The 24,760-nt window shown below is 68.1% G+C and overlaps 2 protein-coding genes and 1 long non-coding RNA gene across 6 annotated transcripts in view; 1 reads left to right on the top strand and 2 right to left on the bottom strand.

Annotated features, from left to right (window-relative positions):
• LOC127485922 (uncharacterized) overlaps positions 1-9,441 on the bottom strand; it is a 24,268-nt gene extending 14,827 nt beyond the window's left edge. The window contains exon 1 of the long non-coding RNA XR_016224626.1: positions 9,311-9,441. This is a non-coding gene — a long non-coding RNA (uncharacterized LOC127485922). The remainder of the gene's footprint in view (positions 1-9,310) is intronic.
• The window catches only part of LMTK3 (lemur tail kinase 3), a 17,305-nt gene extending 3,865 nt beyond the window's left edge, over positions 1-13,440 (top strand). For all 3 annotated transcript variants that reach the window (XM_070063117.2, XM_070063118.2, XM_070063116.2), the window contains exons 7-16: positions 3,486-3,573; positions 3,735-3,883; positions 4,176-4,260; positions 4,337-4,458; positions 4,561-4,710; positions 4,995-7,498; positions 9,369-9,778; positions 10,705-10,840; positions 10,974-11,111; positions 12,931-13,440. In XM_070063117.2, coding sequence (XP_069919218.1) covers positions 3,486-3,573; positions 3,735-3,883; positions 4,176-4,260; positions 4,337-4,458; positions 4,561-4,710; positions 4,995-7,498; positions 9,369-9,778; positions 10,705-10,840; positions 10,974-11,111; positions 12,931-12,947 — 3,799 coding nt within the window. In that variant the 3' untranslated portion in view covers positions 12,948-13,440. The remainder of the gene's footprint in view (positions 1-3,485; positions 3,574-3,734; positions 3,884-4,175; positions 4,261-4,336; positions 4,459-4,560; positions 4,711-4,994; positions 7,499-9,368; positions 9,779-10,704; positions 10,841-10,973; positions 11,112-12,930) is intronic.
• A 2,561-nt stretch (positions 13,441-16,001) lies between these two features.
• Positions 16,002-23,141, bottom strand: CYTH2 (cytohesin 2). Of its 2 annotated transcripts, none has more exons than XM_051840056.3 (12): positions 22,948-23,141; positions 22,053-22,200; positions 21,885-21,951; positions 20,987-21,105; positions 20,332-20,412; positions 19,580-19,692; positions 19,334-19,482; positions 18,814-18,925; positions 16,780-16,856; positions 16,585-16,656; positions 16,346-16,500; positions 16,002-16,256 (listed from the first exon to the last, which is right to left on the bottom strand). In XM_051840056.3, exons 1-12 carry the CDS (start codon positions 22,964-22,966, stop codon positions 16,169-16,171), a joined length of 1,200 nt encoding a protein of 399 aa, XP_051696016.1. In that variant the 5' UTR covers positions 22,967-23,141; the 3' UTR covers positions 16,002-16,168. The 2 variants fall into 2 exon arrangements, with proteins under 2 accessions (XP_051696016.1, XP_069919230.1); XM_070063129.2 differs by having other exon boundaries at positions 22,455-23,141.
• Positions 23,142-24,760: the final 1,619 nt, after the last annotated feature.

The following is a 24,760-nucleotide window of genomic DNA, read 5'->3' on the forward strand; positions in this document are numbered from 1 at the left end:
CCCTTCCTCAGGCCCCTGCTTGTGGGTGGGGGAGGGCAGAAGCCGGATCACGCTCCAGGGCCTTGAGCTGGACCCCACGCTCCCCAAGCTGTTCCCGTCCCCTTTCCACTGGACTCTGTGAGGCTGGGGAAGGCAGGACCGGTCCCTGCCCTGCCTGCTCTCCCTGAACCCCACGGGCTCCTGGGTGAGGTCTGCCAGGTAAATGCCTCGTGTGTGTGTGTGTGTGTGTGCACGCAGAGACCCCCCCCCCCCAGCACACATGGGACGTTGGCGCTCCCTCACTCTAACACCTGCTGTGGCTGCTGCTTGCCCACAGGCCCTCACCGTGCAGTGAGTGCAACTCACGGTGCAGTCTCACCGTGTCCCCTCCCAGATTCCCCCACAGCAACCTCAGCATGACAACTTGTCTTGCTCCCCCTCCCCCTCTCTGACCCCTCCTCAGGTCTCAGGCAGGCCCTGGGCCCCTGCACCTCCCACGCTCTTTGAGGGCCACAGGTGTGACTTTGTTGTGAGGCAGCCATTGGCCATGTAGGCAGAAGGAGAGTTGAGCCAATGGAAACTCATTTCCTCCCGCACACAGGCCACATCGAAGGGCTCGGTAGCCACGGGTGGCTCCTGTGCTGTTGGGCTCATCATGGCCCGAGCTCGCCGTGGCCACAGGGTGGCGGACATGTGTCCCTGGCTGTATGACCATTGGCAAGTCACTTCACCTCTGCCTCAGTTTCCTTCTGGGTCAGCTGGGGATCACCCACTCGCCAGGAGGGTGTTGGGAGGCTGTGCAGTGGTAGACAGGCGTGGGACAGGGGGTGGCTGTGCAGTGGTAGACAGGCGTGGGACAGGGGGTGGCTGTGCAGTGGTAGACAGAGGCGTGGGACAGGGGGTGGCTGTGCAGTGGTAGACAGGTGTGGGACGGGGGTGGCTGTGCAGTGGTAGACACAGGCGTGGGACAGGGGGTGGCTGTGCAGTGGTAGACACAGGCGTGGGACAGGGGGTGGCTGTGCAGTGGTAGACACAGGCGTGGGACAGGGGGTGGCTGTGCAGTGGTAGACACAGGCGTGGGACAGGGGGTGGCTGTGCAGTGGTAGACAGAGGCGTGGGATGGGGGGTGGCTGTGCAGTGGTAGACACAGGCGTGGGACAGGGGGTGGCTGTGCAGTGGTAGACAGGCGTGGGACAGGGGGTGGCTGTGCAGTGGTAGACACAGGCGTGGGACGGGGGTGGCTGTGCAGTGGTAGACAGAGGCGTGGGACAGGGGTGGCTGTGCAGTGGTAGACAGGCGTGGGACAGGGGGTGGCTGTGCAGTGGTAGACAGAGGCGTGGGACGGGGGGTGGCTGTGCAGTGGTAGACACAGGTGTGGGATGGGGGGTGGCTGTGCAGTGGTAGACACAGGCGTGGGACAGGGGGTGGCTGTGCAGTGGTAGACACAGGCGTGGGACGGGGGTGGCTGTGTAGTGGTAGACAGGCATGGGACAGGGGGTGGCTGTGCAGTGGTAGACACAGGCGTGGGACAGGGGGTGGCTGTGCAGTGGTAGACACAGGCGTGGGACGGGGGTGGCTGTGTAGTGGTAGACAGGCATGGGACAGGGGGTGGCTGTGCAGTGGTAGACAGAGGCGTGGGACGGGGGTGGCTGTGCAGTGGTAGACACAGGTGTGGGACAGGGGGTGGCTGTGCAGTGGTAGACAGAGGCGTGGGACGGGGGTGGCTGTGCAGTGGTAGACACAGGCGTGGGACAGGGGGTGGCTGTGCAGTGGTAGACAGAGGCGTGGGATGGGGGTGGCTGTGCAGTGGTAGACACAGGCGTGGGACAGGGGGTGGCTGTGCAGTGGTAGACACAGGCGTGGGACAGGGGGTGGCTGTGCAGTGGTAGACAGAGGTGTGGGATGGGGGTGGCTGTGCAGTGGTAGACACAGGCGTGGGACGGGGGTGGCTGTGCAGTGGTAGACAGAGGCGTGGGACGGGGGTGGCTGTGCAGTGGTAGACACAGGCGTGGGACAGGGGGTGGCTGTGCAGTGGTAGACAGAGGCGTGGGACGGGGGTGGCTGTGCAGTGGTAGACACAGGTGTGGGACAGGGGGTGGCTGTGCAGTGGTAGACACAGGTGTGGGACAGGGGGTGGCTGTGCAGTGGCCTTGAGCTCCTTGTGCCCCTGCCAGCCGCAGTGTCCTGCACAGGATGGGGGGCAGCTTTGTTGCACCTGTCCTGCGGGGGTGGGGGAGGCCACAGGATAAGCAGAGGGGGCCTGGGTACTTCCTGTTCCCCTGCCCCTGGCCTGCGTCTCCCGCAGAGCGCTGAGTCCAGCCAACAGAAACAGCTAGACCCACACCCCCTCAGTGGTCATCTTGCAAGAACTCACCACACCTTGGGGGAGACACATAAATAAATGAAGAAATATATTATAAAGTCTTTGTTTATTTGAGAGGCAGAGAGAGGGGAAGAGAGAGAGAGAGAGAAAGGGAGAGAGGGAGAGAGAGGGAGAGAAGGAGGGGGGGAGAGAGAGAGGGAGGGAGGCTCCCACCCATTGACTCGCCCTCCAGGAGCCTACAGAGGTGAAGCTGGGAGCCCGGGATCCGATCCAGGCCTCCCCTGTTGGCTGGGACGCAGTTACCTGAGCCATCCTGCTGCCTCCCAGGGGCTGCATTAGCAGGAGCCCAGGGCCAGGGCTGGGTATCGAACCCAGGCCCTCTGGGATGGGAAGCGGTGTCTCGAAGCAGCATCTTAACCTCCAGGCCAAACATCTGCCCTGAGAGAGAAATAGGAGAAAACCAGACGAGAGTGCCAACAGGGTGAGGCAGTTTGTCACAGAGACAGGGGCCACGCTGGACCACGGGTGAGCCCGGGTGGACCCACGGGAATCGGCCACGCAGAGCCGTGTGGGAAGCACGTTCCAGGCAGAGGGGTCAGCAGGTGCAAAGGCTGGGAGGCGGGAATGCACGGAGAGAGCCATCACTCCGTACACCCTGGACCAGAAGTGGCAGAGATACTGCCTGCCGGCTCCTCTCCGATCTCATTTCCACAAGCACAGGAGGGAACTGCGATGACCATCCCCGTTGTACAGATGGGGAAACTGAGGCAGGGAGCGAGGTGAAGTGACTCACCTGCCAGTGCACACCTGGGAAGGCTGGAGTGGGGAGAGAGCCCCAGACCTGACTCCCATGCAGGGGTGGGGGACTCTGGGGAGGGGAGGGCATGGAAAGGTGGCCCTGGGGAAAGCCACACTGGGCCAGCCCATGGGCTAGGGCAGACCAGAGGTCTTCCTGGGGCAGCGGGGAGCCACAGAGGGCTGTGGATGGGCAGACGGCAGGGCCAGGCAGAGTGAGGGGAGAGTGGAGGCCAGGAGGTGCTGACGGGTGAGGGTGCGTCCGCCCGACCCTGACGGCAGGCCAGTCCTGGATGACTCTCGGGGAAGGGCTGGGGTGGGGGTGAGCTGAGACGAGGCAGGGGTGGGGTGGCAGGGGCCGCTCCCCTGACCCAGCCCCCGCCCCCAGGAGCCTGCAGCACCCCAACGTCCTGCAGTGCCTGGGCCTGTGTGTGGAGACGCTGCCCTTCCTGCTGATCATGGAGTTCTGCCAACTGGTGAGGGTCCTGGGCGCGGGGCTCGGCGGGGGGCTGGGCCAGGCTGCTCGCCACGCAGACACTCCTGCCTGGCAAGCCGGGGGCTTCTGCGGCTACCAGCCTCCCAGCAGCCGGGGAGACCAGCGGCGCCAGGAGCTGACCCGGCTCTTCCTCCCTCCCAGGGGGACCTGAAGCGGTACCTCCGGGCTCAGCGGCCCCCTGAGGGCCTGTCCCCCGAGCTGCCCCCTCGGGACCTGCGCACCCTGCAGAGGATGGGCCTGGAGATTGCCCGGGGGCTGGCGCACCTGCACTCGCACAACTACGTGCACAGGTGGGCGGGGCTCTGTGGGGAGGGGCCTGGGGGCGAGGGGTGGCTCTCTGGGAAGAGGGGGGGAGCAGAGGCGGGCCAGGGAGGAAGAAGAAAAGAATCCCAAGAGAGCCTGGAAAGGGGTGGGAGGAGCCAGGGGCCGTTGGGAGGAAAGGCCAGAATTGTAGAGAGGAGAGGGGGCGTCACCTGAGTTGGAAGAGGCGGTAGCAGCTGCAGGGGCCAGGGAAGCCATGAGGACTTGGGTCTGGGCTGGGGGAGGCGTCGCCCCTGCGCTCACCTGCACCCCCCACCCTAGCGATCTGGCCCTGCGCAACTGCCTGCTGACCTCTGACCTCACTGTGCGCATCGGAGACTACGGGCTCGCCCACAGCAACTACAAGGTGGGGGCTGCCCTCCGGAGGGGCGGGGGGCCGCGGGGGTGGCCTGAGCCGCCTGACCCCGCCGGCCCGCCCCCAGGAGGACTATTACCTGACGCCGGAGCGCCTATGGATCCCGTTGCGCTGGGCGGCGCCCGAGCTCCTCGGGGAGCTGCACGGCACCTTCATGGTGGTGGACCAGAGCCGCGAGAGCAACATCTGGTGAGGCCCTGCGGTCTGCGGGCGGGGACACTGAGGCTCCCAACCCCCAGCGGGACAGCCCCGGGCTCTGACCTCCCCGCGCCACCCCTGTGCCGCCCGCAGGTCCCTGGGGGTGACCCTGTGGGAGCTGTTTGAGTTCGGGGCGCAGCCCTATCGCCACCTGTCGGACGAGGAGGTCCTGGCCTTCGTGGTCCGCCAGCAGCACGTCAAGCTGGCCCGGCCGAGGCTCAAGCTGCCCTACGCCGACTACTGGTGAGAGCCGGGCACTGCGGGGACCCAAGACCTGCCGGCTCCCTTCCTGGGGGCCCGGCTCCCCCCCCACCTCTGCCTGCACCTGCGACTTGGAGGGAGGAAAACTGAGGCAGGGAGGGGCACGGCTGGGACTTGAAGCGGTTTTCCCCCAGCAGACCCCTGCTGCTTCCACCTCTAATCCCACAGCGCAGAGCCCAGACAGGGCTCCTCACGCCTGCCAGCCTCCCCCTGCCCCACGCCCACCCCCAGCCTTCTACCCTGCACACTCTCACCCCCCCCCCCAGGTATGACATCCTGCAGTCCTGCTGGCGGCCGCCCGCCCAGCGCCCCTCGGCCTCTGACCTCCAGTTGCAGCTCACCTACCTGCTCTCGGAGAGGCCCCCCCGGCCGCCCCCGCCGCCACCCCCGCCCCGAGACGGCCCCTTCCCCTGGCCCTGGCCCCCATCGCACAGCGCGCCGCGCCCCGGGACCCTCTCGTCCCCGTTCCCGCTTCTGGATGGCTTCCCCGGGGCTGACCCCGACGACGTGCTCACGGTCACGGAGAGCAGCCGCGGCCTGAACCTCGAGTGCCTATGGGAGAAGGCCCGGCGGGGGGCGGGCCGGGGCGGGGCGGCGCCCCCCTGGCAGCCCGCGTCCGCGCCACCGGCCCCCCACGCCAACCCTTCCAACCCCTTCTACGAGGCGCTGTCCACACCCAGCGTGCTGCCCGTCATCAGCGCCCGCAGCCCCTCAGTGAGCAGCGAGTACTACATCCGCCTGGAGGAGCACGGCTCCCCCCCGGAGCCCCTCTTCCCCAACGACTGGGACCCTCTGGACCCAGGCGTGCCTGCCCCCCAGGCCCCGCAGGCCCCTTCCGAGGTCCCCCAGCTAGTGTCCGAGACCTGGGCCTCCCCCCTCTTCCCGGCGCCTCGGCCCTTCCCGGCCCAGTCCTCGGCATCAGGCAGCTTCCTGCTGAGCGGCTGGGACCCCGAGGGCCGGGGTGCGGGGGAGACGCTGGCCGGAGACCCTGCCGAGGTGCTGGGGGAGCGGGGGACCGCCCCTTGGGCCGAGGAGGAGGAGGAGGAAGAAGAGGGCAGCTCTCCGGGGGAGGACAGCAGCAGCCTTGGGGGTGGCCCCAGCCGCCGGGGCCCCCTGCCCTGCCCCCTGTGCAGCCGCGAGGGGGCCTGCTCCTGCCTGCCGCTGGAGAGGGGAGATGCTGTGGCCGGCTGGGGGGGGCACCCTGCCCTTGGCTGTCCCCACCCCCCCGAGGACGACTCGTCTCTGCGGGCAGAACGGGGTTCCCTGGCCGACCTCCCCCTGGTCCCCCCCGCCTCGGCCCCCCCCGAGTTTCTGGACCCCCTCATGGGGGCGGCGGCGCCCCAGTACCCCGGGCGGGGGCCACCTCCCGCTCCCCCCCCCCTGCCGCCACCTCCTCCCCGGGCATCCGCGGACCCGGCCGCGTCCCCCGACCCCCCGTCGGCCGTGGCCAGTCCCGGCTCAGGCCTATCCTCTCCGGGCCCCAAGCCGGGGGACAGCGGCTACGAGACCGAGACCCCTTTTTCCCCCGAGGGAGCCTTCCCAGGTGGGGGGGCGGCCGAGGAGGAAGGGGTCCCTCGGCCACGGGCTCCCCCCGAGCCACCCGACCCAGGAGCGCCCCGGCCACCCCCAGACCCGGGTCCCCTCCCGCTCCCAGGGACCCGGGAGAAGCCGACCTTCGTAGTGCAAGTGAGCACAGAGCAGCTGCTGATGTCCCTGCGGGAGGACGTGACAAGGAACCTCCTAGGGGACAAGGGGCCGACACCCCGGGAGGCAGGGCCCAGGAAGGCGGGGAGAGGCCCCGGGAACAGAGAGAAAGCCCCGGGCCCGAACAGGGACCTGCCAGCCCTGGGCAGCGGGAAGAGAGCCCCAAGCCTGAGGCTCCCCGTGAACGGAGCGACAGCGCTGGAGAGCGGGGGACAGAGAGCCCCCGGCGGCGAGGGGAAGGAGGCGGTGGAGAATGGGGGCCTGGGGTCCCCGGAGAAAGCAGAGAAAGTGCTGGAGAATGGGGAGCTGACACCCCCAAGGAGGGAGGAGAAGGCGGAGAGTGGGGGCCCGGGGGCGCCGGAGAGAGCAGAGCAAGCGCTGGAGAATGGGGAGCTGACGCCCCCAAGGAGGGAGGAGAAGGTGTCCGAGAATGGGGACCCGAGACCGCCCAGGAGCGCGGAGAAGCCACCAGAGACTGGGCCGCGGGGAGCCCCAGGACCCTGGGAGAAGACGCCGGAGAATGGGGGGCCAGCCCCGGAGCACTCGCCGGAGAGAGTCCCCACAGCCAGCATGGCGGCTTCACCCCAGAACGGCACGGAGACGGGCCCTGGCCCCCTTGGCCCAGCCCCCAGGAGCGGGACGCTGGAAGCCGGGACCGAGAGGAGAGCCCACGAGACTGGGGGGGCGCCGAGAGCCCCCGGGGCTGGGAGGCTGGACCTCGGGAGTGGGGGCCGAGCCCCAGTGGGCACGGGGACGGCCCCCGGCGGCGGCCCCGGAAGCGGCGTGGACGCAAAGGTCGGATGGGTAGACAGCACGAGGCCGCAGCCGCCGCCGCCACCGCCGCCGCCCCTGGAACCACAGCCGAGGAGGCCGGAACCAGCGCCCCCGAGAGCCAGGCCGGAGGTGGCGTCCGAGGGAGAGCCCGGGGTCCCAGACAGCAAAGCCGGCGGCGACACGGCACCCAGCGGAGACGGGGACCCCCCCAAGCCCGAGAGGAAGGGCCCCGAGATGCCACGGCTCTTCTTGGACTTGGGACCCCCACAGGGGAACAGCGAGCAGATCAAAGGTGAGGAGGCCTTGGGGGGCTCAGGTGGCGGCCGTGGTGCGGCGGTGGGGGGAGCAGAGCAGGCCGGGCAGGGCAGACCCCAAAGCCACAACCACCCTGGCTCAGCCCCGCCCTAGCTCTGCCGCTGGGGCCCCTGCCCCTGTTGCGTGCCTCAGTTTCTCCATCTGCCAGAACAGGTGGCCGTGGTTAACGGAGTGAGATGAGCCAGAGCGTGCAAAGCCCACAGCCTAACGGCACTGCTTCAGCCACTGCCACCCCCGCAGCCCAGGGGCCAGGCAGCGTAGGGACGAGGACGGGGCCGGCTCAGCTCCAGCGAAACCGTCCGGTCCTGAGGGGCGGCTCCTTCTCAGGAAGCCCACCTCCACTCTCCCCCCTCTTTGAAGCCAGAGCACTGTTCCCCCCCCCCCCAATGGCTGCAACCAACTCAGAGGCAGTGCGTCCCGGGCCGTGTGGTGGGCCTCTGGGGGAAACTGTAGGGGGCTGAGGTGTCCGCCCACCGAGCCAGCCTCGGGGTGGGGTGGGGAGTGTGCCAGGCCCCGAGCTGCCCAACGCTGGGCCTCAGGGCACCTCAGCCCCCTGCCCACCCGCACTGGCCCTGGTGAGCTGGAGGCACAGCAGTGCTTCCCTGGAGAGGCAGTGAGCTAAGGACGCAGGAGTGTGTCCCCCCGGGGGGCCATGTCAGAGAAAAGAGAGCCCCCCCCCATCTAGAGGTGGACATGACAGCCCCCAGAATCCTGGGAGGCGATGGCGGCTCCTATCTGTCCTGGGACTCCTGGGCTCTCCTCTCCGGGTGAGCCTGTGGCGAGGGGGGCGAGGGCCAGGAAGGGGCTGGGCACAGGCCTCTGTCTCCTCAGCACCTCCGCCAGGCCGCGTGGGCAGCGTGGGGCCAGCTGTGTCGGCAAAGAGCTGGAGCAGCTGCGGACCTGGCTGGGCGGAGGCTGGCGCTGGCCTGCTTTTTCCTACTTAGGGAACTCCTATGCATCCTCCGAAACCTTACCCACAGTTCCCTTCCCTGGGAGGCCCCCCTGATTTCTAACAGCCATCACCCCGACTTTTCTCTGGGGTCCCCCAAGCCCCTGTTGCTTCTCCTGTGCAGCACCCCCGGGGACCCCATCGCCCTGAGGTGGTCATCAGGAAAGGTGGACGGGGGGAGGAAGCCACACAGATGCCCGGGGGAGGGCGCTGAATTGGGCACCAGCAGGACATGTCCAGTCAGGAGTGAGGGGACGGTGACCCAGTCGGCATCCGTGCTTCCCCCTGCGGGACCCGGGACCTCACCTTGTCCCCACCCCGCCCCACAGGGCCGGGCCCGCAGTTCACTTATGCGCTGGTGGAGGGTTGAGTAGCCCTGTTCGCTGGCAGTGAGGACACAGGTGCTTCTGCTTGGCCAGGGACGCTCGGCGAGTGAGCAGGACAGGCTTGGGATTCGAAGCCGGGTTTCCTCCTCTGGGGACCTGAGACCCTGCTAGGGCAGGGGAGGGGCCTGGAGGCGGTCCGACAGCCCAGCGTTGGCGTCTGCGAGCCAGTGTCACACGGTGGGCACCATTCGCCCATTAACCTCACAGGCACCCACTGAGCCCTCCCAGGAGCTCGGCCCCATCTCTGTCTCCCTGCCACAGTGAGAGGGTCTGGGGGCTTCTGAAGCCCCCGGCTGGCGGAGGAGCAGGGCTCGGCTTAGGAAAGCGAGGTCCTGGCAGGTGCACGGGTTCAGAGGTGGGAGGAGTGGGGAGATGGCACCTGTGGCGGATGGAGGTCCAGCCAGGAGGCACTGGGCACAGAGGCTGCAGGGGCGCCCAGGGGCTGGGGGCTTACCTGAGCGCAGCCAGGCCTGGGGGCCTGCCTCAGCCTCACTGTATCTCTCCCCTCGCAGCCAAGCTCTCGCGGCTCTCGCTGGCACTGCCGCCGCTCACGCTCACGCCGTACCCGGGGCCGGGCCCGCGGCGGCCCCCGTGGGAGGGCGCGGACGCCGGGGCGGCTGGCGGGGAGGCCGGCGGGGCGGGATCGTCGGGGCCAGCGGAGGAGGACGGGGAGGACGAGGACGAGGACGAGGAGGAGGACGCGGCGGCGGCGGGCGCGGCGGCGGGGCCGCGGGGCCCCGGGAGGGCGCGGGCAGCCCCGGTGCCCGTCGTGGTGAGCAGCGCCGACGCGGACGCGGCCCGCCCGCTGCGGGGGCTGCTCAAGTCTCCACGCGCGGCCGACGACCCCGAGGACAGCGAGCTGGAGAGGAAGCGCAAGATGGTCTCCTTCCACGGGGACGTGACCGTCTACCTCTTCGACCAGGTGGGGAACCCGGAAGAGGGCGGGGCCGGTGGAGACACGCCCGTGTGGGCGGGGCCTGGGGAGGGGCAGGGCTGATCCGCGCCCATAAGGGGCGGGGCCTGGAGGGACAGGTATGGATCCACGCCCAGAAGGGGCGAGGCCGGAGATGGATCAGCGCTCCGAAGGGGCGGGGCCTCTGGGCGAGGCCGGGGAGGGATCCACGCCCAGAGGGGCGGGGCCTAACGGATGGGCGGAGCCTAGTGCGGGTGTGGGACGGGGTGAAAGTCTATAGGCTGAAGGTGGATCTGGAAGAGGGTGCACTGACTCGGTGATAAGAGGCCAGGGAGAAAAGCTTGGACAGGATCAGGGCGTGGTCTGCAGGGTTAGCTCGGGGAGGGCGAGCCGGCCTTGGGGCGAGGCGCCGGGGACGCGGCAGGTCCTGCCACGATGTTCTGGGACCCGGACGGGTCTTAGCGAGACGGGTTGCAGATGGTGCCAGCAGTGTCGAGGCCGCGGGGATTCTGCGGGAAGCTTTGGGGCTGGAGGCATGTCCGGCGAGGTCCAAGCTGAAAGGCGGGGCCGAGCTCTGGGGCCTGAGCCGCTGACATAAGGGGGCGGTGCAGGGGCGCGCGTGGGATGCGGTTAGGAGGACTCCCGCAAACGTGGGCGCCCGTGGCCTCGACCGCGGAGGCGGGACTGTTGGGGCCCCAGCGCCGGCCCCGGCTGCGAGCGGGCTCCGACTGCGGCCGGAGTCAGGTAGGCAGCTTCGGGCCGGGCCGGGACTTGGACGGCCCGTGAGGGGCTCGGGCCAGCTCTCCGGAACGGCCGGAAGCTGGACCGCCGGAGCCCCTGGAAGGCTGGCAGGCCTTCCTCGCTGCGGGACGAGGCTGTGGAGGCGGGGGGGTGACGCTCCGCGCCCTCTCGCTTCCCCTCACCTGCCCTCGCAGGAGACGCCCACCAACGAGCTGAGCGTCCAGGGCCCCTCCGAGGGGGACACGGACCCGTCAACTCCCCCAGCGCCCCCGACGCCTCCCCACCCCGCCACCCCCGGAGATGGGTTTCCCAGCAACGACAGCGGCTTTGGTGAGGGGAGCGTGGGTGGGGGCGGGCCCCGATGCGGGGGGGGCGCCTGGCGGGGCGGGGCCTGCTGGGGCGGGGCTGTCGGGGCGGGGCCGAAGCCGCGACGTGTCTGACCGTCCTCTCCTGTGCCCACTAGGAGGCAGTTTCGAGTGGGCGGAGGATTTCCCCCTCCTCCCCCCACCAGGCCCCCCCCTGTGCTTCTCCCGCTTCTCCGTCTCGCCTGCGCTGGAGACCCCGGGACCCCCCGCCCGGGCCCCCGACGCCCGGCCCGCAGGTACCCAACTCCCTCTTCTGCGCGTCTCTCCTCCCTGTCTGCCCGCCTTGTCCTCATCTCTGAATTTTCAATCGCCACCGACCCCCCAGCCCGGCTCAGACCAGACAGACAGTAGCCATCAGTCTGGGCAGCCACGCCCTTCGCCAAGCCTCAGCTTCCCCTTCTGCAAGGGTCCCCCCTCCCCCCACACACACACTCTTATCCGTGGGCTCAGGCGGCCGCGCGCTACTTGAGCCCACTTCCGCTCATGCACCTGCCGCCCGGGAAGCCGGCGCGCTCGAGGCCGGGTGCTGGGAGCCAGGCTGTCCCTCGGCCGTGCCCCCAGCGGGACTGCAGCCCCTCCACAGGGTGGCCGGCTGGCCCGCGGACTCTGCAGTGTGCCTGCCGCATTGGAGCCCGTGGCGGTGGATTCTGGTCTTGGCTTCGTCTTACACAAGGGAGCCCCGAGGCCCAAAGGGGAGCGCCGGGTCCCTGCCCTCGGCGGGAGTCAGCCCTCCTCAGGGTCCCTGCCTGCAGCGCCCTGGGGAGGGTCGCGGCTCCCTGGGCTCCTGCCTGTGCCTGCGGCTCGGGCGGGGCTCTCTGCTGCCCTCTGCTGCCCGTGCACTCTGTGCGCTGAGCAGGGCAGGTGCAGGTGTTTGTTCCCTGAGAGCAGAGCTGAGCAGGTAGAAGGCTCAGCTTGGCCCTGTCAGGGAGGGGCCCGAGTCCGGATGCGCACCCCGCCTTGTCCCCGCTGTGTGACCTGGGGCAGGCCTCTTGCCCCCTCTGTGCTTCCGTGTTGTGCTCTGCAGAACGGGAGTCAGAGCAGGATGCAGCTCGCAAGGTGGTTGAAGGGACCAAGTGTGCAGCACGGAGCCCTGACCGTGCAGCGGGGTCTCTGTGTGTCAGACACCCACCGTGAGCAGACGCCGGTGGGGCACCCGGGCCATGCAGTGCTGACCGAGACCTGTGCACCCTGCCCACCCCCAGTGCTGACCACAGGGTCCCCCAGCACAGGAGCGCCCCTGCACCCAGGCCGCTAGGAGAGCTGACGCCAGCAGGAGGCCCTGCCTCCCCGTCCTGGTGTCCTTTAGCCACCAAGGGCCACCCGTCCTTAGGCTGGGGGTGGAGGGTGAGGGCTCCGGGGCAGGGGGGAGCGAGTCGGGGCTCAGGGCTGGGGAGAGGCGGGGGCTCAGGGACACTGGCCGCATCCTGAGTCAGGACAGGGGCCGGCCGGGCTGGTGAGGGCGGATGACCTCACCTTTAGTCACCAGGAAGCTGGACCGGGGCCCAGTCGCGCAGAACCCCAGGTTCTTGGCTCAGCCGACAAATATTCGGCTGGCTGCGGCCTAGCGCGAGGGGCGTGGTCTTGGTGCAGGCCCCCAGGTGGGGAGTGGTGAGGACCCTTCCCCCACAGGCATTGCTTCTCTGGGTCTGTGAGACGGGTGGGGCAGAGGAAACCCTGCGGGCGGTGCTGGGTGGGGGCCCCCAGGGCCTAGGGAGCTTTATAACACAGGATGCAGGGCCGCCGCGGCATTCGGATGAGCAAGCACCGGGGAAGGGGGACAGTCAGAAGGAAACGAGCTAGACTGGCTCTCGGAGCGGCTGGGGAGGGGCTCTGAGGAGGCCCCCACAGCGGGTCACTGAGGTGTGTGGGAGCGGCGGATGCAAAGGCCCTGGGGCAGGGCTCAGCTTGGAGCTGCAGGTACAGAGAGGCCGGAGCAGACCGCCCGTGCCAGGGCCCAAGCTGGGGGCTTTCCTTCCCTTCATGTCGGCAGCCACGAGCCTGCTCCCTCTACCCCCTCCCTGAAGTTCCACTTCTCTCCCTGCTTGCCATCCCCAGGCCCCGTGGAGAACTGACTCCCCGAAGACCTGACCCCCCTGCAGCCCCAGAAGAGGGGTTCAGGGTAGAATCCTCTGTGGACGACGGAGCCACTGCCACCACCGCAGACGCCGCCTCCGGGGAGGCCCCTGAGGCTGGGCCCTCCCCCTCCCCCACCATGTGCCAAACGGGAGGCCCTGGCCCCCCGCCCCCCAGCCCCCCGGATGGCTCCTCTGACGCCCCCGACCCCCTCGGTGCCAAATGAGGCAAGACGCCCCGCCCCCCGGAGAGCCGCCTCTCGGAACTGAACTGAACTCTTTGGGGCCTGGAGCCCCAGGCACAGCGGAGGCCCCTCCTCTCCCGCCCCTGGCCCCACACGGGGGCCTCAGGCTTCGGGGATCTGGACCCCGCCACCCATCTCGCGCCTCTCGTCCCCTCCCCAGCCCGGCCCCTGGAGGGGCCTCTGGTCCAAACCTTCGCGTGGCATTTTCACATTATTTAAAAAAGACAAAAACGACTTTTTGGAGGAACGTGGAACCTGTGTGTGTGTTTCAGGAGGGGCGGCTACGCCGTGGGGAGACCCCAGCCCCGCGCGCGGAGCCTGGTGCCCGGTGCCCGGTGCCCGGAGCGCGGGCCGAGTTGGGGGCGTGGCTCGGGAACGAGTGCTGACGCCTACGCTGGGACGGCCACGCCCCTCGACGCTCAGGGCCCACCTGCCCGGGGTGGCTCTGCCTCAGTTTCCCCTTGGCATGCTCGTGCCTCGCCTTCATGCTGACAGATGCCTTTTGTCTTTAGCTCCCGGGCTCATTCTGGGATCCACCTGACTTCCCGGCTCCACCCGGCCCTCTTCCTCGCTGTCTGAATCTATTTCTGTCTGCCCTCGCCCTGTCTCCGCTCCGGGCCAGTCTTCCTGTGGCTTGCTGTGCCTTTCTGCCCCGTGTTTGTTCTTGTCCTTGGCTTCTCCTGGCTCCTCCGGCCTCCTCCCTCTGACTGGGTCCCAACCGGCCCCGGTAACCTTGGCACTGGCAGATTTGAGGGAGGAAGCAGGGACGGACCAAGGGTGAGATCCTAGCTGGAGTACTGTGGCCTCTGGCTTGGGAATTAGGGTGATGGGGACATTATGGTCACAAGTAGGTTCTAGGCGAGGATGAAGGTTTCCTAGTGGTGTTGAGTGGCCATAAGGAGGGGGCTTCAAGGAGGCAGGGCTAGGCTCCTGGGTCTGAGATAACAGCACCTCAGGGTGGGTGCCCCCGTCCACCCCTTTCCTTTATCTCGCTCCCTTTCAGAGGCGGGAAGTCGGAGACCCGTGTCCCGGGGGCTGGCCATCTCCCAGGTGGAGGCGGAGTCAGCCCCGGGCCCTCCTAGGCTGCTTCACAGCCTCCCGGGTGGTCCCTGGCTTGTAGGAGCATCGCCCATCTCAGCCTCTGGCCACCTGCTGCCCGCGTGCCTGCCTGTGTCCAAATGTCCCCTTTTCATAAGGACACCGGTCACGTTGCACTAGGGCCTGGCTAATTATACCTGCAGTAACCCCATTTCCAAACAAGATCACATTCACAGATGCTAGGGGCGGGCCTTCAAGATATGAATGGGGGGGCATTTCAACCCCTAGGAAGAGGGTGGGAGTCTGGGGCCCTGTGTAAGGAGGGAGAGCGGAGTGTGGGCAAAACCCAAGGACAACTCTGAGGTGACCGCAGCCTGGCTGGAGTCAGGCAGCTGGCCATCTCCAGCTTGATTTGGTCAAAACAGAGCCGCTGAATCTGTAGGCCCCCACGCCCAATGCGGGTCAATGGCATTGCCACCCACCACTCCATCCCACCCTCGGCAGGTCTGGGCAGGTCTCTGCTCCTTCACAGCTGCGCAGCCCCCACCCCCCAACCTCCACACTGCTCTCCCCACAGCAGGCGGAAGCCCCTGCTGCCAGCACCTGCCTGCCCGAGGCCACTTCCCATCCCGCCAGGGGCACACGAGAGGACCCGGCGAGGACCGACAGCTGACCAGGCCACCCGCTCCCCCACACCAGACCCCGTCCTGCCTCACCCCTGCCGCCCCCTTACAGAAGCCGCTCTACCTCTCTACCTGGGCTCGGCCAGGTAGTGAGCAGCCACTGCAGGGGCAGTCATGGGACCCTTGATTATCCAGGGACCGCTGCCCCCACTTCCCCGGAGCCACTGGGAGAAGCGGCTCCACCCCGGAGCACTGCCTCCACAGCGTGGAGCCTGGAGCAACCTCAGCCCCCAAGGTGCCTGGGGGCGCGGGGGGAGACGCCACACAGCACAGCCAGCCGGGAACAGTGGTCGGAGGGCGCGGGGAGGGGGCAGTGCTCTTCCTGCACTAAGGGCCCCTTCATGCCAGCCGGTGCCTGCGGCCAAGCTCGTGACAGGACTTGGGCCGCTCCCCAACCCACCCCGAGCATTCAACACCTCGGGGTGATGCGGCCATGGTATGGTGTGGCGTGGTGTGCGGAGGAACTACAACTCCCGGCAGCACATGCGGGCACAGCCGTTTCCCCACCTGAGGGTCTCCCTGGCAGCCACGGGTGGTGGTCTCAGAACCACCAACCCACGCTTCTGGGGAGCCAGGAGCCCGCGTACTGGGGGAACCACGCATACCCCACCTATAGGCTAAAGGGGACCGGGGCTCTCCCTTCAGGGGCTGAGACCCCTGGCTGGGAGGCGGCGCAGATGCACGGCCTTGACACAGGAGCCTGGAGCAGGGAGGGGCGGCAAGGCAAGCAGCACAGCCCCGCCCTGCCCACCGCACCCAGCGGTCTGCCTCCTCCCCACACCCTCCCCGGACCCCTCTGCAGCTCTACAGTTCAGCCTGCCCCCAGCACCCTGCGTGGCACAGCTCACAGAGGGAAGCCTGGCCCCGAGTCGGCCAAGTCTGACAGCAGCTCCTGCCCCGTGGAGCTCCCCCCTCGACCCCCTGCCACTCCCAGGACTCGGGGTGCAGCTGCACCCCACCCCTCAGAGCCCCAGCCGCCTTCCCTCCTGCACCGGCCCAGGGACAGCGGCTGCGCGGGGCGCCCAGCTGGCTCCCCTAAGCACTCGGTTCTGCCAAGCCCAAGAAATGAGGGGGTCCGCAGACACGAGTGGGTAGATAATAAGATTACCAACAGCGTGTTAATTACAAATGCGGACAGAGGAGCTAGAGGTGAACTTTCCAGACAGGGAACCGGGATCCGCAGCCCCAGGGCCCGGGGGTCCGGCCACCCAGGCGGGGCAGCTCCAAAATAAATAACGGAGTTGGGGGCAGGGGGTCAGGGCTGCTCCTGCTTCTTCTTGACAGATATCCGCTTCTTCCTCGCCGCCAGCATCTCGTAGAAGGGGTCCACGCTCACTGCCGCCCTGCAGAAGGGGCGGGGGCGGCCAGGATGAGCAGCGCAGCGAGGCCGCGCTCACCCCCCCCCCGCCCCCTGGCCCTGGGCGGGGCTCACTGGATGGACTTGATCCACTCGTCCTTCTCCTCCTGGGTGGGCGCCGAGATGCGGTACACCATGTGGTTGCCCTCCACCACGCGGCCGTCCGCCTCCGTCTTGCACGCTTTGATGAGCTGCCCCTTGTTGTTGGGGATGTAGAGCTCGAAGCAGTTCTGGGGGCGGGGCAAGGGGACCTAAGTGCCAGCCCTGGGGCCCGAGGAGACCCCCCCCGGGACGGGGGACAGAGAGGCTCTGACCGGCTTCCGGGGGTCGTCCACCTCACGGATGCTCAGGTTCTCCAGCGGGATGATTCCGCGGGGCTCCTTGTCCTGAGGGCGACGTACATCTCAACCTTGTACACCTCCACCCCAGCACCCCTCCCCCAGCGCAGGAGGCCAGCCCCCTCCCCCAGCCCAGGAGGCCAGCCCACCGTCGGCACAGCCCCCGCTCACCGTCGTGTACTCGAAGTAGTAGAGGCAGTTGTCTGTGAGGATGAACCAGCGCCGCTTCCACGTCTTCACCCGGCCCCCTGAAAGGGAAGGGGTGGGAGGGGGCCTGGGCTCAACGAGGGGGGGACGGGGCCTCTGGGAGGGGACGGGCCTCTGGGAAGGGAGGGGAGGGAGAGGCAGAGCAGGAAGGGCAGGGCTCTCGGCCTAGGACAAAGCCAGTGTGGGAAGAGACAGACGAGCAGGCACAGGTGCGCCCGGGCCCCAGGCACCGGTGGCCCCCAGCACCGCTAAGCCAGTGTGTCAGCCCAGGCCAAGTCTCGGCCTGCAGCCCCTCCTCCCCGGAGGCCCGAGGCCAGGGCAGCCCCCTCCCCTGTCTAGTGCTGGGGACGGGCAGAGCTGTGTACCTACCTCCTGGGGCAGACAGCGAGAAAGCAGGCAGGGCCAGGTGCAGGAGAGGGGAAGGCAGGAGGACGGGGTGCCCCCGAGAGCCGCAGGCGACAGAACGGTGCGGGGGAGGGGATGTGCAGGGCCAGGCAGAGAGACACAGAGACATCAGCAAGAAACACGGCCAGAGAGGGAGGGAGGGGAGGGGGAGGGAGGGAGGGGAGAGAGGAGAAAACCAGTTACATCCACATGAGGGAGGATGGCCACAGCCTCTCCCCCGGGGAGCCAAGGCCCTGAGCCCATTGTGGCAGCCACAGACCCGCCGCGGGACCCATCTCGGGCCAGAAGAGCCACAGGGGTGCCTGTGCAAGTCACCGCAAGGGCAGGACAAACCCCTGTCTCTGGCCCAGGGGACGCCCGGGGCTCATCTCAGCTCCGCCACAGACTTGCAGTGTGACCTCTGGACACTTGCTAGCCCTATCAGGACTCCAGCCCGGAGACCACTTGGGCCCACGTCCCTGTGGACAGACCCCCTGAGGACAGGCCACCCAGTCCCCTCTCCTGTAGCTGAGTGTTATAAGACAGGGCACCTCGTTCTTGGGCTACAAAGGGAGCAGATACACCTGGGTAACAGGTCTGGGCCCAAGGCTGCCTGTCCCGTGCCTGGGCTGACGGCTGCAGCTGGGAGATGGGAACAGCTCCTGCTCAGGGAGTGGGGAGTGGCTGCCCTTCCCCGCTGGGGCACCAACTGCCTCGGCTGCCCTGGCCCGTGCTTACCAGGAGGGCCTCTAGCCGCTGAGGAATGCTACGGGGTTTCAGTCCACCTGCAGAAGGGCCTGTCCAGAGGGAGGCTGAACCCATGCCGGAGCTGGCCTCCCCTGCCCCAATGCAGCCTGGCCTCGAGCCCTGCCCTGCTCCAGCCTCTGCCTCCTGGGAGCCACGCCCTGCTTCTCCCTACCCCTAGCCAGGGGTCTCATCCTTGCCCGCACCACAGGTACCTGGGGAGCTTTAAAAATGGCTAACGGCCTGGACCTCAGGGCTGGGCCAGGGCCCCAGGACTGTCACGTGCAGCCAGGGTGGAGATCTCTGGACAGCCACCCCGCTTGTGGGCCTACAGGAGGACCGGCGCCCTGCCTAGCCAGGATCCGAGTCGGCCCAGCTGGTCCAGGCTGTCCCCTTCCAAGCTGGGAGCTAATCTGAGCAGGCGAGGAGTCCCCTGGGGGATTCTGGGACAGGTGTCCTCGCCTGTACCTTCTGCCTGTGGTGATGTGCTAGTGAGGGCCGATACCCATGATGGCCACTGTGACACTGGCCTTGAAACGGGGACAGAAGCAGAGGGATGCTGGCCCCAGGTTTGGGGTCCCCTCGGGCCAGGCCTGCCGCCTGCAGCCCCTGTCACTGACTGTCACTGCAGCACTGACGAGGGCCTGGCGTGCAGAGAAGATGAAGGCCAGGGCTAGGAGCGCTTCCTGCAGGCCAGGCCCCGTGTGGGGCCCCAGCCCTCAGGCCTGACCCCGAGTGCACCCTGGAAGGGTCAGGGAGGGCCGCTCCCCACCTCAGGTCACACAGCAGGAGTGTGTGGAGCCGAGCGCCCCCGGCCCGGGGCCGTACCCAGCACCCAGGCCCCGAGCTCCCCCCGGCCGGGGGCCGTACCCAGCTTCAGGAGCCAGCCCTCGCGGTCCGGGTTGAAGAAGGTGTGGGTCAGGTCGTTGCCGTCGTCCTCGGGGATCTTGAAGGGCTCGTTGCGGATGCTGTCATAGAGGCTCTGGGGGGCGGAGGCCTGGTCAGCCACTCGGGGCTCCCGCGCCCCTCCCAGGGCTCGCCGGGGGCAGGGAGAGTGTGGCGGGGCCACCCAGCGGGGGACGGGAGAAGCGGAAGCAGAGGCAGGAAGCCGGGGGAATGGGGAGACAGAAAGAAAGAGCAACAGCAGATGGGGCCTAGGACAGGGATAGAGAGACACTGGCCTGGAGCTCAGGGCCGCTGACAGAGACGGAGACAGAGACCACAGAGAAGAAAATAAAAAACTGAAAAAAAAATAGAATCGCGCCAGGCGGCAGGATGGGGCCATGTGTGGGAGGGGAGGGCAGTGCTCAGGCAGCCCCAGGACAGCAGCACCTGGGAGGCCCCAGGCAGGGGAGGCGGCCGCGACAGGGGCAGGGAGGAGGAGCCTGACCCTCAGCAGCTCCTCGGGCAGGTCCCCGCCCTCGTTGATGCCCCGGTTCATGGCCACGAAGCGCTCGAGGCCCGGCTTGTCGCGCACGTTGGGGTTGTGCAGGCTGGTGTTCAGCATGATCACCGCGAAGGACAGCACGTAGCAGGTGTCTGCGGCGGGTGGCCAGGGGAGGCGGTGACCGCCTGGCCCCGGCCCCGCCCCCGGCCCCGCCCCCGGCCCCGCCGCCCCAGGGGCCTGCACCCTCACCTGTGGACTGGAAGACGCCAGGATTGCACAGGCAGTAGCGCTGGGCAAAGGCCTCCATCATTCGGTCAATCTTCTGGGCCTCCCCAGGGAGGCGAAAGCTCCACAGAAACTGCCTGGGGGCGGGGCGGGTGTGGGCGCCAGGACCAGCAGGAGCCCCTCCCCCGGAGCCGTGGGAGGGACCGGCCAGCGAGAGACCCAAGCGGCCAGGCCTCCGCCTGCGTCTCAGGGAGGGGCCCGTGACCCGGTCTGACCGGGGGGCACTGCCAGTGCAGCTCTGGCCCCTGGGGCGCTGCCTGGACGCCCGCATCCTGTTCCAGTCCCTGCTCCCCGGCTTCCCGCCAACGCACACCCTGGGAGGGAGCAGCTGGCGGCTCAAGTACCTGGGCCCCGCCACCCACATGGAGACCGAATGGAGCTCTGGGCTTCTGGCTTCAGCGTGGCCCAACCCTGGCTGTTCTGCCTAGGTCTCTCTCTGCCTTTCGAATAAAATGAAAATTAAAAATACTTCTTCTGAGGTTTCTAAACAGGTCTGGTGGTTGCTACGGGCTTCTGGTGCCACGTAGGAAGGTCAAGAAGCTCAATGCCAACACGACGAGCGAAGAGGGCGCCTGGATACGGCCGTGCCTGGAGGAGGCTCACTCATGGACTTTGGCATTACAAGAAGCAATCAACTCCCTAGTTTTGTGTGGGGTGGGGCTCACCACTCCGGACTAAGGAAAGTGACTTTCTGCCCCCCCGACCCCTCCCCTCACCTGAGGGCCTGCACCAGATTGAGGTCGGTGAACTCATGCAGATCCACAAAAGCATGGAGCACGGCCAGGTTCAGCTCCTCCCTGCGAGCACAGGACAGTCACACACACAGGAACGCACAGGGGGCACTGGGGCAGCTGGCCCTCGGCAGGGAACGCGGCTTCCCGCCTGGCCCCACGGCAGGGCTGCTCAAGTTTAGCTGCACCGTTGCTGGGAGACTCGCACCCACCACCCACGCCACCTCCTGCCCCCTCAGACGACCCCACACTCCCCAGATGTGGACACGGTGCCCTGGCCCCTAGACGTGCACCCCAGTGGCCATGAAGGCCTGCCAATGCCCCCCGCCAGCCACATGCTCCCCAGCCATCACCCAGCTGCACATCGCCTAGATGTCCACGGGGTCCGTGCTCCCTAGGGGCCTGCCACGCGTCCCCACACTCCCTGGCTGGCCAGACAGCTCCCACGCACACCTGCAGCCCATGCCTGGTTCTCCCACTCCCGTGATGCTCCTGGATGCTCTCTATAAGGGGACCCCCGTCTTGGGCGCTGGCAGGCCGCCCACACCCAGACACACACACTCCGCAGCAGTCCGGTCCGAGGGCCAGTGTGCAGGGGCCCTGCCCAGGGAGCGAGGCCGGCAGGCATGAAGGGGCTCACCTCTCCCCCAGGTAGTCCCCGATGGCTGTCTTGTTCAGCCCCTCACCCTTGTACAGGAAGCGGGCGATCTCCTCGGGGGTATTCTGCAGAAGTTCATTCTCCACCAAGAACTGGATCCCCTGGCGGGCGAGAGCGGGCTCTCAGTGCCCGGGGCCAGGCCGTCACAGGTGCCTGGACCTCAGCCTCCCTGTCCCTGCCTGGCTAGGTCCACGCTGAACACCTGCTTGCTGAGTGACGGTGTCAGTGGGCAGCAGTGGTGGACACCGAGCCCCAGGCGGCCTGGAGGCTCCTCGGCGCCCTCTTGGCCGTGCAGCCCCTACGCTGCAGCTACAGCTCGTTCTGGGCGGTGGGTCTGTGTCCAGGGCCTCTCCTCCCTGGGTCCCCAGCTCCGCCCGGCACAGGGTCGGGCCCTCGGGAGGCACTGGAAAACGGGTGTTAAATGAACGACTGGGTGAGCAATGCTGGGCCAGCGTGCGCGTCCCGGCTGCTCCACTTCCAAGCCACCCGCCTGCTAACGTGCCGGGAAGGCAGCAGATCATGGCCACGTCCTTGGGCCCCTGCACCTGTGCGTGAGACCCGGAAGAAGCTCCTGGCTTTGACCTGGCCCAGCCCTGGCTGTTGGGACCTCCCTCCCTCTCTTTCCCCCTTTTAAAAAAGTCTTTCCTCCAACTGGTGAACGCCTCTCCATCCTCCAAACCTAACCTGGTCTCCTCCTCGGGGCAGCCCCCCAGGCTCCCCGTTTGGCTGTCCACAGCCTGGTGTCTGGCGCCTCCCCAGAGGTTGGACTGCTCAGGGCTCACAGCGCAAGCGGACAGCCAGTAGCTGAGTCCAGGGACTGGGGACAAACCTGCTACAACCCCCCGCCCCCCGGCAGCACCCAGCCCTTGGCCCCCGGTACCTTCTTGGGGTCCATGTTGAACTTCTTCCTGCCCATTGCCATCTTCCGGTTCCGCTGCAAGGTCTTACTGCAGGGGACACGAAGCAGGGCGGGGGCGGCGGCCCAGGGTCAGGCCTGGCGTCCTGGGCCGGCCTGGCTCGGGCCGCCCGCCCCGGGCCCGGCCCTCACCTGCCCTCGTTGGCCTCCAGCCCCTCCACCTCGCTCATGGCCTCGCTGAGCTCCTCCCGCAGGCGCTGGATCTCCACGAGCAGCTCCTGCTTCCGCCGTCGGATGTTCTCCAGCTCCATCCGCTCCTCCGGCGTCAGGTCTGGGGGTTCTGCGGGGCCGGGGTCGGGGTGCCGAGGGTCAGCCCTGGGGCCGGGAGCCTGCATGCTTGCAACGTGGGGCGAGACGGGGCTGGGGCAGGACGCAGGTGAGGCGCCTGCCTCGGATGAAGGGGGCACTAGCAGCCTGGACCGCTCAGGCCAGGGCTGAGGCCGGGAGTCCCGGGGGGGGCGGGGGGGCTTAGGGCCCGGCCCCCAGAGTCTGAGGGGGAACCCGCGTGGGAGCCTCGGCCTCCGGGTCCATTACTTGGAAAGCGGCCGTGGTGTTCTGATTCCATTACTGGCGCGGCGGCCGGGGGGCCCGGGGGAAGATGGGCCTGGGTCTTCGGAAGCCCTGGGTCCAAGGGAAGTGACCACGGCAGGAGAAGCCGACGGCAGCCCGCGGAGTCGGGACGGCGCGGCCGGGCCTCGGCGGACCCGGCAGCCCCCACGGCCTCCCCTCCCCGCCCGCCGCTGGGCTCGCCCGGCCCCTCCGGCGGGAATGGTTCCGCCCCGGCCTCGCCTCCGCCGCGCCATCCCGCCCCCTCCCGCCGACGCCGGAAACGGGCTCGGCCCAGACAATGGCCCGGAACGCCCCGCGCTCGCGGACCCCGCCGGAAGCCCGCCCGGCGCCCCGGCCAGCGCGGCGGCGACGGCGGCGCCGAGGACCCCGGGCGGCGGGCGCCGGGCGCGAACGCCGGCGGCGGGGCGTTCGCCAGGGAACGCTCCATCCGCTCCACGGCCCCGCCCCTCCGGCCTACCGTAGACGCCGTCCTCCATGGCGGCGAGGAAGGCCCGCGGGGAGTCCGGGGCGGTCCCGCCAGTCGGGCCTGGATCCGCGCTGGCCCGCGGGCTCGGGTGAGCCCGCTCAAACGCCCCGGGAGCCACCGCCGCCTCCTCAGCGCCAGTCCTCAGCGCTGAAAAGACTCTCCCTTCGTCGCCCAACCGCCCGGCCGGTAGGGACCGCCCCTCGTCTTGACACCGCCCAATCCGCGGCGACCCCTCCGGGCTGCACCGCCCCCCGACGCCAAAGGACAGTCCGCCCAGGCCAATAGGCACACAAGAAACAGGTGTTAGGCATGTCCGGCCGGAGGTAGACAGCCAGGGGGCCCAATCGGGGTGCGGGCAGGGCGCCAGGCCCCGCCCCCGAAACAAAAGAATGCCCTTGGCAAGCCTGTCCACCAATGAGAAGCCTCGCAAAGGCGTTGTGAGGAGGTGGGGCTGTGCGCGAGCGGAGAACACTGAGCCTGCGCAAGGACTCGGGGCGCGCGGAGTCTGGGTCAGTCGAGCCCCGCCTCTCAGCACGTTGCCAGGGGGCGTTACTTTGTTAGTCCTGTTGCTAGGGGGCGGGGCCTAGGCCGTGAGCCACACCTCCCGGCCGGCCACGCTGGCTTTGGACCGCCGCGGTTGCCGCGCAACCATGAGCGGCTTCGCCGGCCTTTTGCCTCGCGTCTCCCTTGCTACGTGCAGACCCTTCCCTTAACGCCCCACATGACCACTCCAGCCGCTTCAGGGTCAGGACGTAGTGAAATGGAGTTCTGTCAAATGCTACACTCCCGGGTACCGGTCACGCAGAATGGGACGTTAGGGACAGCACCGGCTCCGCCCTCTTTCCTAAGCCCCTCCCCTTAGCGTAGCATCCTCCCTCCGAGTCTCTACCTCTTTCTCTTTTCTCTGCCGCCTCTCTGCTTTCTCTCCCCCGACTCCGGCTCTGCTCTGTTCAGGCATCCCCCACCCCGACCCTCTCAGACTCCCCCCGCGCCCCAGGCCCTCCCGTTCCACAGCCCCGGCCGGGGGTGGCAGGTGCGCAGGTCCCGCCTGGACAGAACCGCCGAGCCCCTGTGAGTGGTCAGACCACGGGGACTGAAGTCTCTGGGCCTCACCTCATTTGCCGTCCCTGGGCTGGGCGGGCGGGGACGGATTCGGGGCCAGGACCTGGTTAAGCCGTTGGATTAGACATGGAGCCTTTTAATCCCCTCACTGACCTTTATGAGCGGCCCGGGTCCTGTCCTACCCGGCCAGAGAACGGCGTGTGTCGGCTTTGCCCCCATTCTGTCCTTCCAAACCGAATCCCTCCTCGTCACTGCACCCCAACTTAACATCCTCCCCCACCCCTTGAGACTCCATTGTCCCCTGCCCCTTCCCCAGACACCGCGAGCTGTGAGAGCGGCCAGCTAATTAATCCCATCCGGTCATTACACGGGGATTCTGAAGGATAAAAGGGGTCGGGGAAGCCCGAAGGGGACAGCCGGTTGAGCAGTACTTGTGCAGTGACAGCGCCTGGCCTCGGCCTGCAGCACGGGAGTGGAGACGCCTCCTCCCTGCCCTGGCACTGGCTCCCTCTGCGGCTGGCTCCCAGCCTGCAGGATGATTAGCCACATGGCAGCATGGGGGCGGGCCTAAGACCTCCCCAGAAACACTTGTAGACACCCCCCGTCAGCGTGCCCAGTTCCTTAGTCTGGGGGACAATCTCCCGCACAATACCCACTTCCTCTCCCCTCCACGGGAAGATTCCGGTGTTCAGAGCTACTTCCTCCCTGCCCAGATTCTAGAGCTAGGCCAGGGACTAGCTGG

This window comes from Oryctolagus cuniculus, chromosome 18, assembly GCF_051225735.1.
Source record: "Oryctolagus cuniculus isolate XC-2025 breed Fujian yellow rabbit chromosome 18, ASM5122573v1, whole genome shotgun sequence".
NCBI classification, from domain to species: Eukaryota; Metazoa; Chordata; class Mammalia; order Lagomorpha; family Leporidae; genus Oryctolagus; species Oryctolagus cuniculus.

Bases quoted from the DNA above. Each gene is read 5' to 3' on its own strand.
- CYTH2 (XM_070063129.2), bottom strand. From the start codon at position 22,917: ATGGAGCGTTCCCTGGCGAACGCCCCGCCGCCGGCGTTCGCGCCCGGC. The intron at 21,106-21,884 runs GTACCGGGGGCC...CTCGCCCGCCAG, and splicing joins TCAACATGGACCCCAAGAAG to GGGATCCAGTTCTTGGTGGA. The intron at 16,657-16,779 runs GTGAGCGGGGGC...CGTCGCCCTCAG, and splicing joins ACTACTTCGAGTACACGACG to GACAAGGAGCCCCGCGGAAT.